This window comes from Plecotus auritus (genome assembly GCF_963455305.1).
Source record: "Plecotus auritus genome assembly, chromosome: 9".
Taxonomy (NCBI): domain Eukaryota; kingdom Metazoa; phylum Chordata; class Mammalia; order Chiroptera; family Vespertilionidae; genus Plecotus; species Plecotus auritus.
In genome coordinates this window covers 68,459,124-68,472,436 of record NC_137783.1, presented here as the reverse complement: position 1 = coordinate 68,472,436, position 13,313 = coordinate 68,459,124, and the positions used below count along the sequence as shown (strand labels likewise).

Below are 13,313 nucleotides of genomic sequence, written 5' to 3'. Positions count from 1 at the left end.
CACCTCCCTGAGCCTCAGTCTCCTCTTCTGTAAAGTGGGCTGAACAACTTTCGCCTGGAGGGAGAGCCATTCTGCTTCTGTTGTGCTTTGGGTCTGAGCAGCAGTTTCTTAGGTTGACTTTGGGCCAACAGGGAGTGGGCTGACTCGTGTTCTTTGTATGGGAACAGCCCATTTCCCACGCTGGCTGGGCCTGGGCAGGTGAGCGAGAGCGCACGCCCCTCCCCCCTGGGTCTGCACCGTGAGGCGGGGGATTATCTGTGTGGTTACTGCCTTGTCCTCCTCCCAGGCAGGGCTGTGTCACCTGGTCTCCGGCGAATGCGTGAAGGCAGCCGCCCAGGGCCTGGTGTGGAAGGAAGGATGACTCTCCACTATTGGATTGGTCCCGAGCAGAAGGTCGAGGCAATCCTGCTCTGAGTCTGCAGTGTCGTAATTCCCCAGCTCAGAGCCCGGCTCCCCTCACCCTGGCCTTCACATGGATCCCCTTGGACGAACTCTTCCTTCCAGTGGCTCTCATTTCCAAGTGGGGGCTTCTCGGGGTCAGGAGGGAAGTTTGACATGCAGATGAGTGCTGCGGCCTGGGAGATTTAACGGGGGTGGGGGTGGGGGGGGGGACGGACAGACTGACAAACGTGAATACATGAAGGAGGGGGTGCTGCTCCTAGCTCCTCCCCCAGCCCACCTCCAGGGGGCCTTAGGGGACTCCATGCTGCTGGGGCTGCCTCTGACGGAGGGAGGGGCATGCTGCTCAGCCCCACCTAGCAGGAGGGGCGGGGTGGGGCCAGGCCCCTGTCCCCCGCACTAAGCTGCTTCACTTCACTAAGTGGGGAAGGCTCCAGCCACTGCCTGTCCGCCAGGCCTCTAGGTCTAGAGTGTGGAGACCCCCCCGCCCCTCCCCACACACCGTGCCAGGCCCTCACTCCTGCTCCAGGCAGCTCATCCAGCCCTGGGTTCTGGGGAGCCCTGGGCCCAAGGGCGACAGGTACCCACAAGGTGTCCTCCCTCCTCCCCCCACATTTGCTGCATCCTCCTCCCTCCTCAGCCGCAAAGAGGCCATGGATTTGCAAGAGCAGCAGGTTGTGGTGGGACAGGTAAAGGGACATGTGGACACACACACACACCCCACCTGCTACACCGCCCAGCACTGGGGGGACGTAAGGTGGGGGGCACAGATCAGGCCCCACGGTGGGAAGTGCTGGTCCCAGGAGAGCTCTGCCTCTGGGAGCCCCCCCCCGCCCCCGCCATATGGTGCACCCTGGGCTGCCCGCCTCACTCCTCCCCTGCCTCCTGGTGTGCAGTCTCCTCTCGCAGCAAAGATGTTGGTGGCATGTGGGGGCCCTTTAAAAACATGTATGTTTCTTGATTTCAGAGAGGACCATCAGTGATGAGAGAGAATCATCGATCGGCTGCCTCCTGCACACTCTACACTGGGGATCAAGCCCACAACCTGGGCATGTGCCCTGACAGGGAATTGAACCATGACCTCCTGGTTCATAGGTCGACGCTCGACTGAGTCACACGGGCCGGCAAGGGGCCGTTTAAACCCTAGGCGAAGCCAAGGTTGTCAGGAAGGAGGCTTCCTGGGGGGCAGCAGGCTGGACCGGCTTTGGCTCAGCACCAGGTCCTTGCGTAGAAGGGCGAACCCAGGGGGCTGTGTGTGGCGGGGGGTGGGGGGAGAGGGGAGGCGGGGGGCAGGAGCAGGAGTTTGGGCAGCAGGCCTTCCTGGGTCCCTCTCCCTATCCCACCCTGAGGGGTGGGGCTGGCGGGACCTTGGCTGTTGGCTGGAGCTGGTGCTTCTGAGCCTCCTGCAGAGTCCTGCCTCGTCACGTCTGATAGGGGGTCCTTGCCTCACAGCACCCACCTTCTGAGCACCAACCCTTACAGGCCAGGCTGCCCGGCTGCCCGGCTTCCTATCAGTCCACCTGCAGCCACGGTAGAACCAACATGACCCCGCCCAGTCCCGGCCCTGCCTGACTGTCTCAGGGTTGGGGTGCAATAACGGGTGGGGCTGGCAGTTGGTGCCCGGGAAAGATGGCTAGGAGTGGGAGGATCAAGTGACTTGGAATCCAGCCTGGTGCCTGCCACCTGGATGCCCTGTGGACACAGGATCGGCTGGGTGCTGGGAGCGGCTGAGTGGGGCTGCTGGCTCACCTGGTTTCCAACACTGACCCCCAAGGCCAGTGTTGAGGGTGTGCCCTTCCTTGTATGTGTATCTCCATTGGTGGGCAAAGCCATGCCTGCGTGGGTGCCGGGAGATGGGGTTCATCCACGTATCCACAGTCTCTCGGGCGGGAGGGACTTTGGAAGAGATCCCCAGCCCCCGCTTGGGCCCCATTCGTACCAAATGCTACCCTGAATGCTGCTTGCTCCCTCCTGGTGCTGGGAGCTCACTCCTGCTCCAGGCAGCTCATCTTGGCTCTGACTGTGGGAGTGAGAGCTGAACTCCGTGCTGGCAGCCTAGGGCAGTGGTCAGCAGAGCGGCAAACTGCGGCTCATGAGCCGCATGTGGCTCGCAAGCCGCAGTTTGTCGACCACTGGCCTAGGGCAAGCATGTTAGACTCAAAGGCTAACACAGGCCCAATAAACAAGGTGTAAGTGTATGTGGGCCACAAACAAACAAAAGCTTCCATTTTCATAGAAACGTAGGTTTATTTCGGGAGAGACGTGCTGACTACAAAGGGCTGAAATAAATGTCATCATTAACATAAAATAACAGAACATTTTAATAAACATTAATATTTTTTCTTGAACATTAACTTACCAGACACTGAATAACTGCACAAATTAATAAGCGTAAAGCAAATAAACCTATTTTTCTTGTTCTCCGAAAGCGAAATATTTCCTGTTGCGCACACCAAACAAGTCAGTACAAGACTAATGACATGGCAATTGGCTGCTAAAATATTCGCTGCTAGTATTAGTGGTGAGAAATGGTGCGCCTGCGTGTAAGGACCGTAAGGGAAATGAATGCAACACGATTATAGTCATCAGTCATTAGTGAACGTATAACAGGATATCGTAAAAATTAAGTTACGAAATTTTTATTAAAACGTTTCTTACATACTGTTATATTGGCTGGGCCGCAAAAGTATTCGTTGTGGGCCACATGAGGCCTGCAGCTGCGAGTTTGACATGCTTGGCCTAGACGGTGCCCCCCACTCCTGCAGGAAGACAGGCAGGACAAGGTGTCAGGAAACAGCACCCCAAAATAGTTGTAGCCAATGTTTACTGAGTACATGCTATGTTCACTCCCATGATCTTCATACAATTGCATAAGGTCATGTTTGCTGTACTGAAGAGACTGAAGCACAAAGAAGTTGAGGAACTTCCCTGAAACTTCATAGCCCAGAGTGGCAAAGCCCAGATTCGAAACCAGGCCTCAGACTCCCCTCATTGTATCCCAGACGCCACCCCAAGAGTGAGTGTGCATGTATGTGCGTGTGCGTGTGCGTGTGTGTGTTCACCAGTCCTGGGAAGCAGGGCTCAGCGGTGTGATAGGCAACTGGGAACCTTGGACAGAAAACGAGGAGACCAGGAATTGCCCTCTGATCTCTCTTCCCTGCCCCTCACCCCTCCTGCTCACTTTCATCTGAGTTAAAAGTCATCTTCTGAGGACGTGTGTGTTCAGAGGTCTGAAGCAAGGAGCCCTGGGAGTGTCCGGGCCCAGCCAGGTGTGTGGCTGTGCTGGTGGGCAGGTGGGGAATAAATGGGTCCGTCTTTCTGCTCCATGACAGCCAAGAGGTCATGGCACAGCTTCAGAATTTTTTTTTCTACTAGAGGCCGGGTGCACGGATTTGTGCACTGGTGGGAGTCCCTCAGCCTGGCCTGTGAGGATTGGGCTGAAACCGGCTCTCCGACATCCCCCAAGTGGTCCTGGATTGCAAGAGGGTGGTTTCAGGTGATGCACCCCGGAATCGGGCTCCCTCCTCTCTGGTTCCAGGTGCATCACCTGAGAACCACAGCTGCCAAGTCACCGCAGCTTGGCAGCTCCTGTGTTGAGGGTCTGCCCCCTGGAGGTCAGTACGCATCATAGCTACCAGTCACACAGTCGAACGGTTGGCCAGTTGCTTAGGCTTTTATACATAGAGATTTAAAAAAAAATCTGTGAGAGTATTACACAGGTCCTCCTTCCCCCACCCCTCCATTAGCCTCTTCCAGCCACTCCCATTCCCCCGCCCCCGCCCTCCCCACCCCTTTGTCTGTGTCCACGGGCAATGTATCTATGCACACGGGTTCATTGGTTGATCTCTTCCCACCCTCCCATGCCTTCCCTCTGAGGTTCAACAGTCTCTTCATGCTTCTGTGTCTCTGGGTCTATTCTTGGTCATCAGTTTATTTGGTTCATTAGATTCCACATGTGAGTGAGATCATGTGGTACTTGTCTTTCTCTGACTGGCTTATTTCACTCAGCATGATACTTCCAGCCCCCTCCATGCTGTTGCAAATGGTAAGCATTCTGTCTTTTTTATTGCCACGTAGTATTCCATGGTGTAGATGTACCACAGTTTTTTAATCTGCTCGTCTGCTCATGGGCACTTGGGCTGTTTCCCATTTCAGAGTTTTATGTTCAGTTTTATGTCTGGACAGAGTTGGGGCGAAGCTGTCCCTTCTAATCCGTGCACAGGGCTCCCCTGGGCGCTGCTCTCAGGAGCCCTCTTGCTGCCCTGCCTTTGCCATGTGCTCTCGAGAATGGGCTCGGGCAGAGCGGGCAGGGAGTGAGCACTGGCTGGGAGTCAGGGACTGGGGCGTGAGTCTGCCACCAGCATGGTGAGTGACTGTGAATGGGTGACCCCACCCTTTCACGTCTTTGCTTCCCCACTTGTAAGATGAAAGGCAAGGCTTGCTGGTCTGTCGGCCCTTCTGGGGGTACCCTCCCTGGAGTCTGCCAAGTGGGCTGCTCGGGCAGGTGGGCAGGCCGTGCCCCGTGCAAGGACATGCGGCCCAGAGTGGATGGCGCTAAAACCAGCCATGCTTTTCCCACAGGCACCTGGTGGTGCTACTCCTCCCAGAGCAAGAGCCTTCTTTTCTATAAAATATGTTTAATGATTTCAAAGAGGAAGGGAGAGGGAGAGATAGAAACACCAATGCTGAGAGAGAATCATTGATCAGCTGCCTCCTGCACACCCCCCACTGGGGATCGAGCCTGAAACCTGGGCATGTGCCCTTGACCGGGAATTGAACCCCGATCTCCTGGTTCATAGGTCGACACTCACCCACTGAGCTGAGCCGGCCGGAGGCGCCTGGTGGATCAGCATGCACCTGCGAGGCCCCCATGCCTCCGTGTGGGGGTGTTAGGGGCGTTTCTTTATCAGCATGTGAGGTGGGGCTGGGGGATGGAGATAACAGTTGTGGAGGGTGCAGTGCCTGAGCGGGAGCAATGGGAAAGCCTGGGCTTTGAGCTCCCTTTCAGGGAGGTTGGGGATGGGTGTGTGTGTGTGTGGGGGGGGGGGACCCAGGGAGGAAGGGAAGTCTGAGCTGACCGTGGGCAAGTCCCTTAGATCAGCTGTCGGCAAACTGCGGCTCACAAGCCACATGCGGCTCTTTGGCCCCTTGAGTGTGGCTCTTCCACAAAATACCACGGCCTGGGCGAGTCTATTTTGAAGAAGTGGCGTTAGAAGAAGTTTAAGTTTAAAAAATTTGGCTCTCAAAAGAAATTTCAATCGTTGTACTGTTGATATTTGGCTCTGTTGACGAATGAGTTTGCCGATCACTGCCTTAGATGGGCCTTGGGCTGGGGCTAAGCTACTCCTGGGAGCCATGGTTCTCTTTGTCCAGTCCCCCCAGCCCAGCTCACCCCTGCCTCCTGCCATCCCGAAGCAGCTGGCCTCTTAAGGAGCAGCTCTTTCTGCTGAGCTTCCCTTCCGAGGGAGAGGGGAAGGGCTCAGGGCTTCCGGGGTCCCCTGAGAAGGCATGGACTCTTAGAGGGCGCTCCCTGTTCAACACACGGCTTTGGAGGCTGCTTTGTGCCAGGCCCTGGTGAGCAGGCAGCGTGAACCCTGTCCTTCCAGTCCAACATGCGACTGCCGCAGCCGAGGGGAAGTGACCCTGTCCCTGAGATGGGGGCGGCCTATGTCTACGCCAGGTTCAGTCTGCGGGCAAAGATCCTTCCCTGTGTCCCGGAGAAGTGAAGAAGTGAGAGATGTCATGGGACAGATTTCTGAGGCCCCCCCACTCCACTCTTTAGGGAGGATGTGGGGTCCCTGAGGAGCAAATCGGGAGGCTTTTGGGAGAGGAAGGAGAGGTGGGCAGGCCACGTGGCCAGGAGCGGGGCTGAGACAGGGTGTGGGAGGGCTTACCCTGTGAGGGGAGCTACTGCTGACCACAGCCAGGCCCTGGAGCCTTTCCATCGCCCTCCCCCACCCCCGCCCGCACACAGCGAGCACCTTCTGCTCCTTTGGATCCTCCTGGGGAACAGGTTCTCTGGTGCCTGTGCTCTCAGAGAAAGTGCCCCTCTGTGTGAGGGCTCCCCCGGGGCCCTCATCTATGCAGAATAGCCCTCTGGGTGATGGCGGGTCCGACCAGCACAGCCAAGCTGGGACCGAGGTCTCCGCAGTGACAGCCCCAGGGAGCTCTGCTGAGGCTAGGCAGGCGCCCTCTTCCCCCAGGGTTCCCCCTCTCCTGTTCTGGGGAAGGAAGGGGGTGCGGGAGACTGACCCCAGCAGCCTCTCACTCACAGGGGCCTGTGCCAGGGGACGTTTTGTTTTGAGGATGTTGTCTAACCTTCCCCCGCCGGCTGCTTTGCATGCAGACTCCCAGACCCAGGGAGGAGCAGCGACCTGTCGGGTCCTCTATCTTGTGTTGTCACAAGGGTGATGACGGCGGTGATGACATTGATATTAAAAAGCCAACACTGCCTGGCCGGGGTGCTCAGGGGTTGAGCTTCGACCTATGGACCAGGAGGTCACGGTTTGATTCTTGGTCAAGGTCACATGCCCGGGTTGTGGGTTCTATCCCCAGTGTGGGGTGTGCAGGAGGCAGTTGATCAATGATTCTCTCTCATCACTGATGTTTCTCTCTTTCTCTCCCTCTCCCTTCCTCTCTGAAATTTAAAAAAAAAAAAAAAAAAAAAAAAAAAAGATAGAGGCTGTGTTCCTCTGGTGATGCTAGGGATGGTCCCATGTCCTGACCTTTCACAGCTACTGGAGGCCCCTTCTCCCAGCTTCTAAGCCAGCAACGTTGCACCTCGGGATGGCTTCCATGCTCATGTCTGAGAACCACGGAGGTTCTCTGCTTTAAGGACCACGTGGTTGGGGGCCACCTGGACAGTCCGGTAGAGGCTCCATGTCAGGCCTCCCAGCGCCATCGCAGAGGCCTGTGTGAGGGCGAGCTCTCTGGTCCCAGGGATTCAGGCAGGGACCTTTGTAGGGTCTATTATTCTGCTACCACAACATATTTGAACTTTTAAAAAACTTGGTGATATTTAATGCAAGCAATAAATTTCCATTTTTCATTTTTGTACATATAAATTGGATGTACATATATATTTTTCCAAGGTTTTAATTTTTCTTTAGAAATCTTTTTTTTTTTTTTTCAATCTTCACTGAAGGATATTTTTCCACTGGTTTTTAGAGAGAGTAGAAGAAAGGGAAAGACAGAGAGAAACATCAATGTGAGAGAGACACATTGACTGGTTGCCTCCTGCAGGGCCCGGGCTGGAGAGGAGCCTGCAACTGAGGTACGTGCCCTTGGACAGAATTGAACCTGGAACCTTTGGTCCCCAGGCTGACGCCCTATCCACTGAGCCAAACCATCTAGGGCTAGAAATCTTTTTTATTTTTCAATCACAGTTGATTTCAATATTATATTAGCTTCTAATGTACACCATAGTGCTTATATGTCTATGTAACTTATGAAGTGGTCCCCTCAATAAGTGTACGACCCCTCTGACACCATACACAGTTATTACAATACTATAGACTATACTAGAGGCCCGGTGCATGAATTCAGGCACCAGTGGGGTCCCTTGGCCTGGCCTGCAGGATTGGGCCAAAACTGGCTCTCTGACATCCCCTGAGGGGTCCTGGATTGTGAGAGGGTGCAGGCCAGGCTGAGGGACCCCACTGGTGCATGATTGGGGACAGAGACTCGGGAGGTTGGCCAGCCAGAGAGAGATCACGGGAGGGCTCCAGGGTGTGTCCAGCCGTTTCAGTACTTATCGGCGGACCCCAGCAGCAAGCTAACCTACCAGTTGGAGCATCTGCCCCCTGGTGGTCAGTGCACATCATAGCAAGTGGTTGAGTGACCTTAGCATATGGCCGCCTGGTCAACCAGACACTTAGCATATTAGGCTTTTTTTATATACTAGTGGCCCTGCGCACAAATCCACGCAGCCACCAGGGTTGGAGTAGCTCGCTGCCACTTGCCTTACCTGGCCGCCCTGCCCACCACTGCTCTAGCTCTCTGCCATACACAGCTTGCTGCCCCGCCTTCCAGTAGCTCTCTGCCGCTTGTAACTTGCTGCCTTGGCCTCCTGCTAATTGGTTTTTATGTGATGGAGTCCTGACCAATTTGCATATTACCCTATTATAAGTAGACTAGAGGCCCAGTGCATGAAAATTTGTGCACTGCGGGGGGGCGGGGAGTTCCTCAGACTGGCCTGCCCCCTCTCAGTCTGGAAGCCCTCAGGGGATGTCCTACTGATGGCTTAGGCCCGCTACCCATGGAGAGCAGGCCTAAGCCACAGTCTGGCCTCCCTCTGTGGGAGATGACCAGGTTGATCAGGGGAAGGTGGCACCCCCACAGCCACCAGGGCTCATGACTGCCTGAGCCCACAGCTGCTTGAGCCCTGGGCCTCGCAGCCGCTGTGGCTTTGTCCAGATGGACGTCCAGAAAACGTCCTCCCTAATTAGCATATTACCCTTTTATTAGTATAGACTAGAGGCCACAGTCTGGGAGGCGACTGGGCAGCTGATCAGGGGATGACGGCACTGGCTGGCATGGCCCCGCCCCTCCCCCCATCACCCCTCTGCCAACCCTGCTTGTTGATGCCACTCTCCCCCCCACCATCCCCTCCCTCTGCCCACTGGTATGCACCTTGTCTGGCCTGCCACCACCTGCCCGCAGGCCCCGCTCCCCGCTGACTGGTCGATTTGCATATTACACTTTTATTATGTAGGAGGATTCCCTATGCGGTACCTTACATCCCCATGCCTGTTTTTACAATTGCCAATTCGTACTTCTTATTCCCTTCACCCTTTTCACCCATCCCACTGCCCTCCTCCCACCTGGCAACCATCAATTTGTCCTCTGCATCTATGAGTTTGTTTCTGTTTTGTTTGGTCATTTATTTCTTAGATTCTTCTTGTAAGTGAAATCACATGGTATTTGTCTTTCTCTGTCTGACTTATTTCACTCAGCATAATGCCCTCTAGGTCTATCCATATTGTTGCAAGTAGCAAGATTTCATTATTTTTTAAAAAATATTTTTTTAAATTTTCACCCGAGGATATGTTTATTGATTTTAGAGAGAGGGGGAGAGAGAGGCAGAGAGGGAGAACATCAATGTGAGAGTGAAACATTGATCAGTTGCCTCCCATACTCACCCAGACTAGGGATCAAACCTGCAATGTAGGTATGTACTCTGACCAGGAATCGAACCCATAACCTGTCAGTGTATGGGATAACGCTCCAACCCACTGAACACACCAGCCAGGGCAAGATTTCATTCTTTTTTATGGCTGAGTAATATTCCATTTCATATATATATATATATATATATATATATATATATATATATACATACATACATACACAGTCCCCAAAAATGTATACACACTTTTAGTAATTATTAATTCCAATGTTTTTTTCTTTTCAGATTTAACCCATTGGAATTAATAATAATTCAAAGTGTGTATACATTTTTTTCTAAAATGTTTTTTTAATTGATTTCAGAGAGGAAGAGAGAAACATCAATGATGAGAGAGAATTGGCTGCCTCCTGCACGCCCCCCGCTAGGGATCAAGCCCAAACCAGGGCATGTGCCCTGATTGGGAATCGAACCATGACCTCCTGGTTCTTGGGTCAATGCTCAACCACTGAGCAACACCGGCTGAGCTGTGAACATTTTTGGGAACACCCTGTATAGACAGCGGTGGGAAAAAGTACCCCGTAGGTTAATAATAATAAGTAATAAAATGGTAAATAATACAAGAAAAAGTCTGTTTCTCATACTCACAACTGTAAATCTACTTTTGACCACCTCTGTGTGTGTATCACATCTTTTTTTAAAACTTTATTGTTCTTGTTGACACATCACAGATGTCTGCACTTTCCCCTTCACCACCTCCACCAGCCCAGCCCACCCCTCTTGCCGTCAGCACTGTTGACTGTGTCTGTTATGCATTGTGACCTCTGGCAACCCCTTCACTCAATCACCTACTGATGGGCACTTAGAACGCTTCAGTGAGCATGGGGTGTATTCATCTTCTCAAACTTCTCTCTGATGATCAGTGACACTGAGCACCTTTTCCTACAGCTGTGGGCCACCTGTAGGACCTCTTTGGAGAAGTGTCTATTCAGGGCCTCCAACTGTTTTTTAGTCAGATTGTTTGGTCTTGGGTGTTGAGCTTTATGTGTTCTTCATTATATATTTTGGATATTACCTCTTGTTGAATATCTTCACTTTTGCAAATATCTTCTCCTATGCAGTAGGTTGCTTTTTTGTTTTGATTTCACTATACTTTGAGGTACAGAAGCTTTTCAGTTTGATGTGTTCCCATTGGTTTATTTTTGCCTTTGTTGTCTTTGCCCGAGAAGACACATCCACAGAGCCACGTCAGAGAGTGTACTGCTGTCAACGTAAAAAGCATTCAGACCTGTGAAGAATTTTTGTGAGTTTATTTGAGCCAAACTGTGGACATGTGCTGGGAAGCAGAACCTCAATGAATTGAGGTAATGCTCCAGAGATTGGCGGGTTACATCTGTATTTATATATTGCAATCAAAGGAAGGGACGTAGGTGGGTTACATGAAACCCATTGGTGATAGACTAGAGAGGCAGGAGAAAGCAAAGTGGGGAAACCTCTGGGATTGGATAAAAAGTGAAATGATGGACATGTGCTTCTTTTACAGAGATGGATACAGGATACTTTAACGTAATTAACAGTTGACAATTAACTTGATAACAATAACAATGAGGGAATGTTCCGGTGCCATTTGTTGTGCCCTGAAGGGTCTGGGGTAAAAAGGATAACATCTCACAGATATGTTATCTTAGAGGCAAAAAGACAAATGGGCTCAGTAAAGATCTAAGTTGATCTTTGTCAGGGAAAATACCGGCCTAGGACATGACTACCCACCATAACCTGTTTGTAGTTAAATATTTAATTTCAGACCATCCGTTGTGGTGACTTTAGGTCTCTGAGTTTGCAAGACTGCCATGCAGGCCTCCCCTGAGCTTGTCAGGTCAGCATGTGGCCCCTTTCGTCCACACATCCCCCTTTTGGTCATAAATCAATCCAAAGGATGCATTGATAACCAACCTTTTGGTTGGATAACAGAGTCCTATGGTGCTAGGAAGGCTCATTCCTAGGATGTCTCAGTGTCAGCATGTCTTGCTGAACAGGTGGACCACTGGGGATGGGGCAAGACCATAACCTTAGATGGCAATTAAGGTCAAATTATTATTATTCAAAAGGGCAGGTAAGTGGGAGGCAGTCAGATCCTATATGTCCTTGTTAAAAAGTATTCGGATCAGAGAAACCAAGATGGCGGCATAGGTAAACACCTAAACTGCTGCCTCGCACAACAATTTCAAAACTACAACTAAAAGACAGAACGGACACCATCCAGAACCACAGGAAAGCTGGCTGAGTGAAAATTCTGCAACTAGAAGGAAAAAGAAAAGCTCACAGAGAATTGGAGGAGTCTTTGTCTGAAGTGGAAGAAAAATACAAGAAAGCCATGGTTTCTAATGCACAGTTAGACAATGAGAAGAACAATTTGATCTACCAGGTAGATACCCTCAAGGATGTTATTGAAGAACAAGAGGAACAGATGGCAGAATTTTATAGAGAAAATGAAGAAAAATCAAAGGAATTAGAAAGGCAGAAACATATGTGTAGGGTGCTGCAGCATAAAATGGATGAACTTAAAGAAGGCCTTCGACAAAGAGATGAGCTTATTGAGAAACATGGCTTAGTTATAATCCCCGATGGCACTCCCAATGGTGATGTCAATCATGAACCAGTGGTTGGAGCCATCGCCGTGGTGTCTCAGGAAGCTGCTCAGGTCTTGGAGTCCGCAGGAGAGGGCCCTCTAGATGTAAGGCTACGAAAACTTGCTGGAGAGAAGGAAGAGCTACTCTCACAGGTTAGAAAACTGAAGCTGCAATTAGAGGAGGAGCGGCAGAAGTGCTCCAGGGGCGATGGCACAGCGGCTGGTGACCTGGCCGGGCTGCAGAACGGCTCGGACTTGCAGTTCATTGAAATGCAGAGAGATGCTAATAGACAAATTAGTGAATACAAGTTTAAGCTTTCAAAAGCAGAACAGGATATAACCACCTTGGAGCAAAGTATTAGTCGGCTTGAGGGACAGGTGCTGAGATATAAGACTGCTGCTGAGAATGCCGAGAAAGTGGAAGATGAACTGAAAGCAGAAAAAAGGAAGCTACAATGAGAGTTACGAACAGCACTGGACAAGATTGAGGAAGTGGAGATGACCAACAGCCACCTGGCCAAGCGGCTGGAGAAGATGAAGGCCAACAGGACAGCACTTCTGGCCCAGCAATAGGGAGGCCACCACCTGCCTGGGAGTTCTGGGCCCCACCCAGCGGGACTGACTTCTGCCATTGACAAACCCCTCTCAGTACTGTTTGAGTTGTGTCGTTAATATAGCCACCCTTGTATTTTATAATTTATGAGAGAATGAAATAGGTTTGAATCTTCATGAATGAACACTTTGGATTTTGTTTGTAGTTTAATTCTAGACTAAGAACTGGTCCATGCTATTTTTATTTTGGTTTTTTATTTCCGTAATTTTAGCATCAAGTTTACTCACCATTTGCCCCAGCTGCCTCAGTGACTGGGCACTCGGAGGCCTCGGCCGGGGCGTTGGAGGACAGCGATTCTGAGTGCTCACTGAGCTACTTGCCAGAGACCTCACCTCAGAGAAAACACAAGTGCCTTCTCCTCAGTGCAATTCAGACTTCAGTGATCTCCAGTGGTCAGACATGTACCCTAATGTCCGATAGCGTTTATATTTTAGTGAAAAACAAGTTCACAGGTGGGAATATATGTTTCACTAAAATTTATATGTTTGGAGAAAAAAGCCTTTTTTGTAAAATATTTAAATTTATATAAGAAAATGTTAGAAAAAGAT

General features: G+C 51.4%; 1 protein-coding gene across 1 annotated transcript; it reads left to right on the top strand.

Annotated features, from left to right (window-relative positions):
* Window positions 1–11,885: 11,885 nt before the first annotated feature.
* LOC308233842 (leucine-rich repeat flightless-interacting protein 2-like) lies at window positions 11,886–12,881 on the top strand. Its single transcript, XM_080640815.1, is given in 2 exon segments — window positions 11,886–12,608; window positions 12,612–12,881. Coding segments are annotated over 2 exon segments (825 nt in total). The 5' UTR covers window positions 11,886–11,897; the 3' UTR covers window positions 12,726–12,881.
* Window positions 12,882–13,313: the final 432 nt, after the last annotated feature.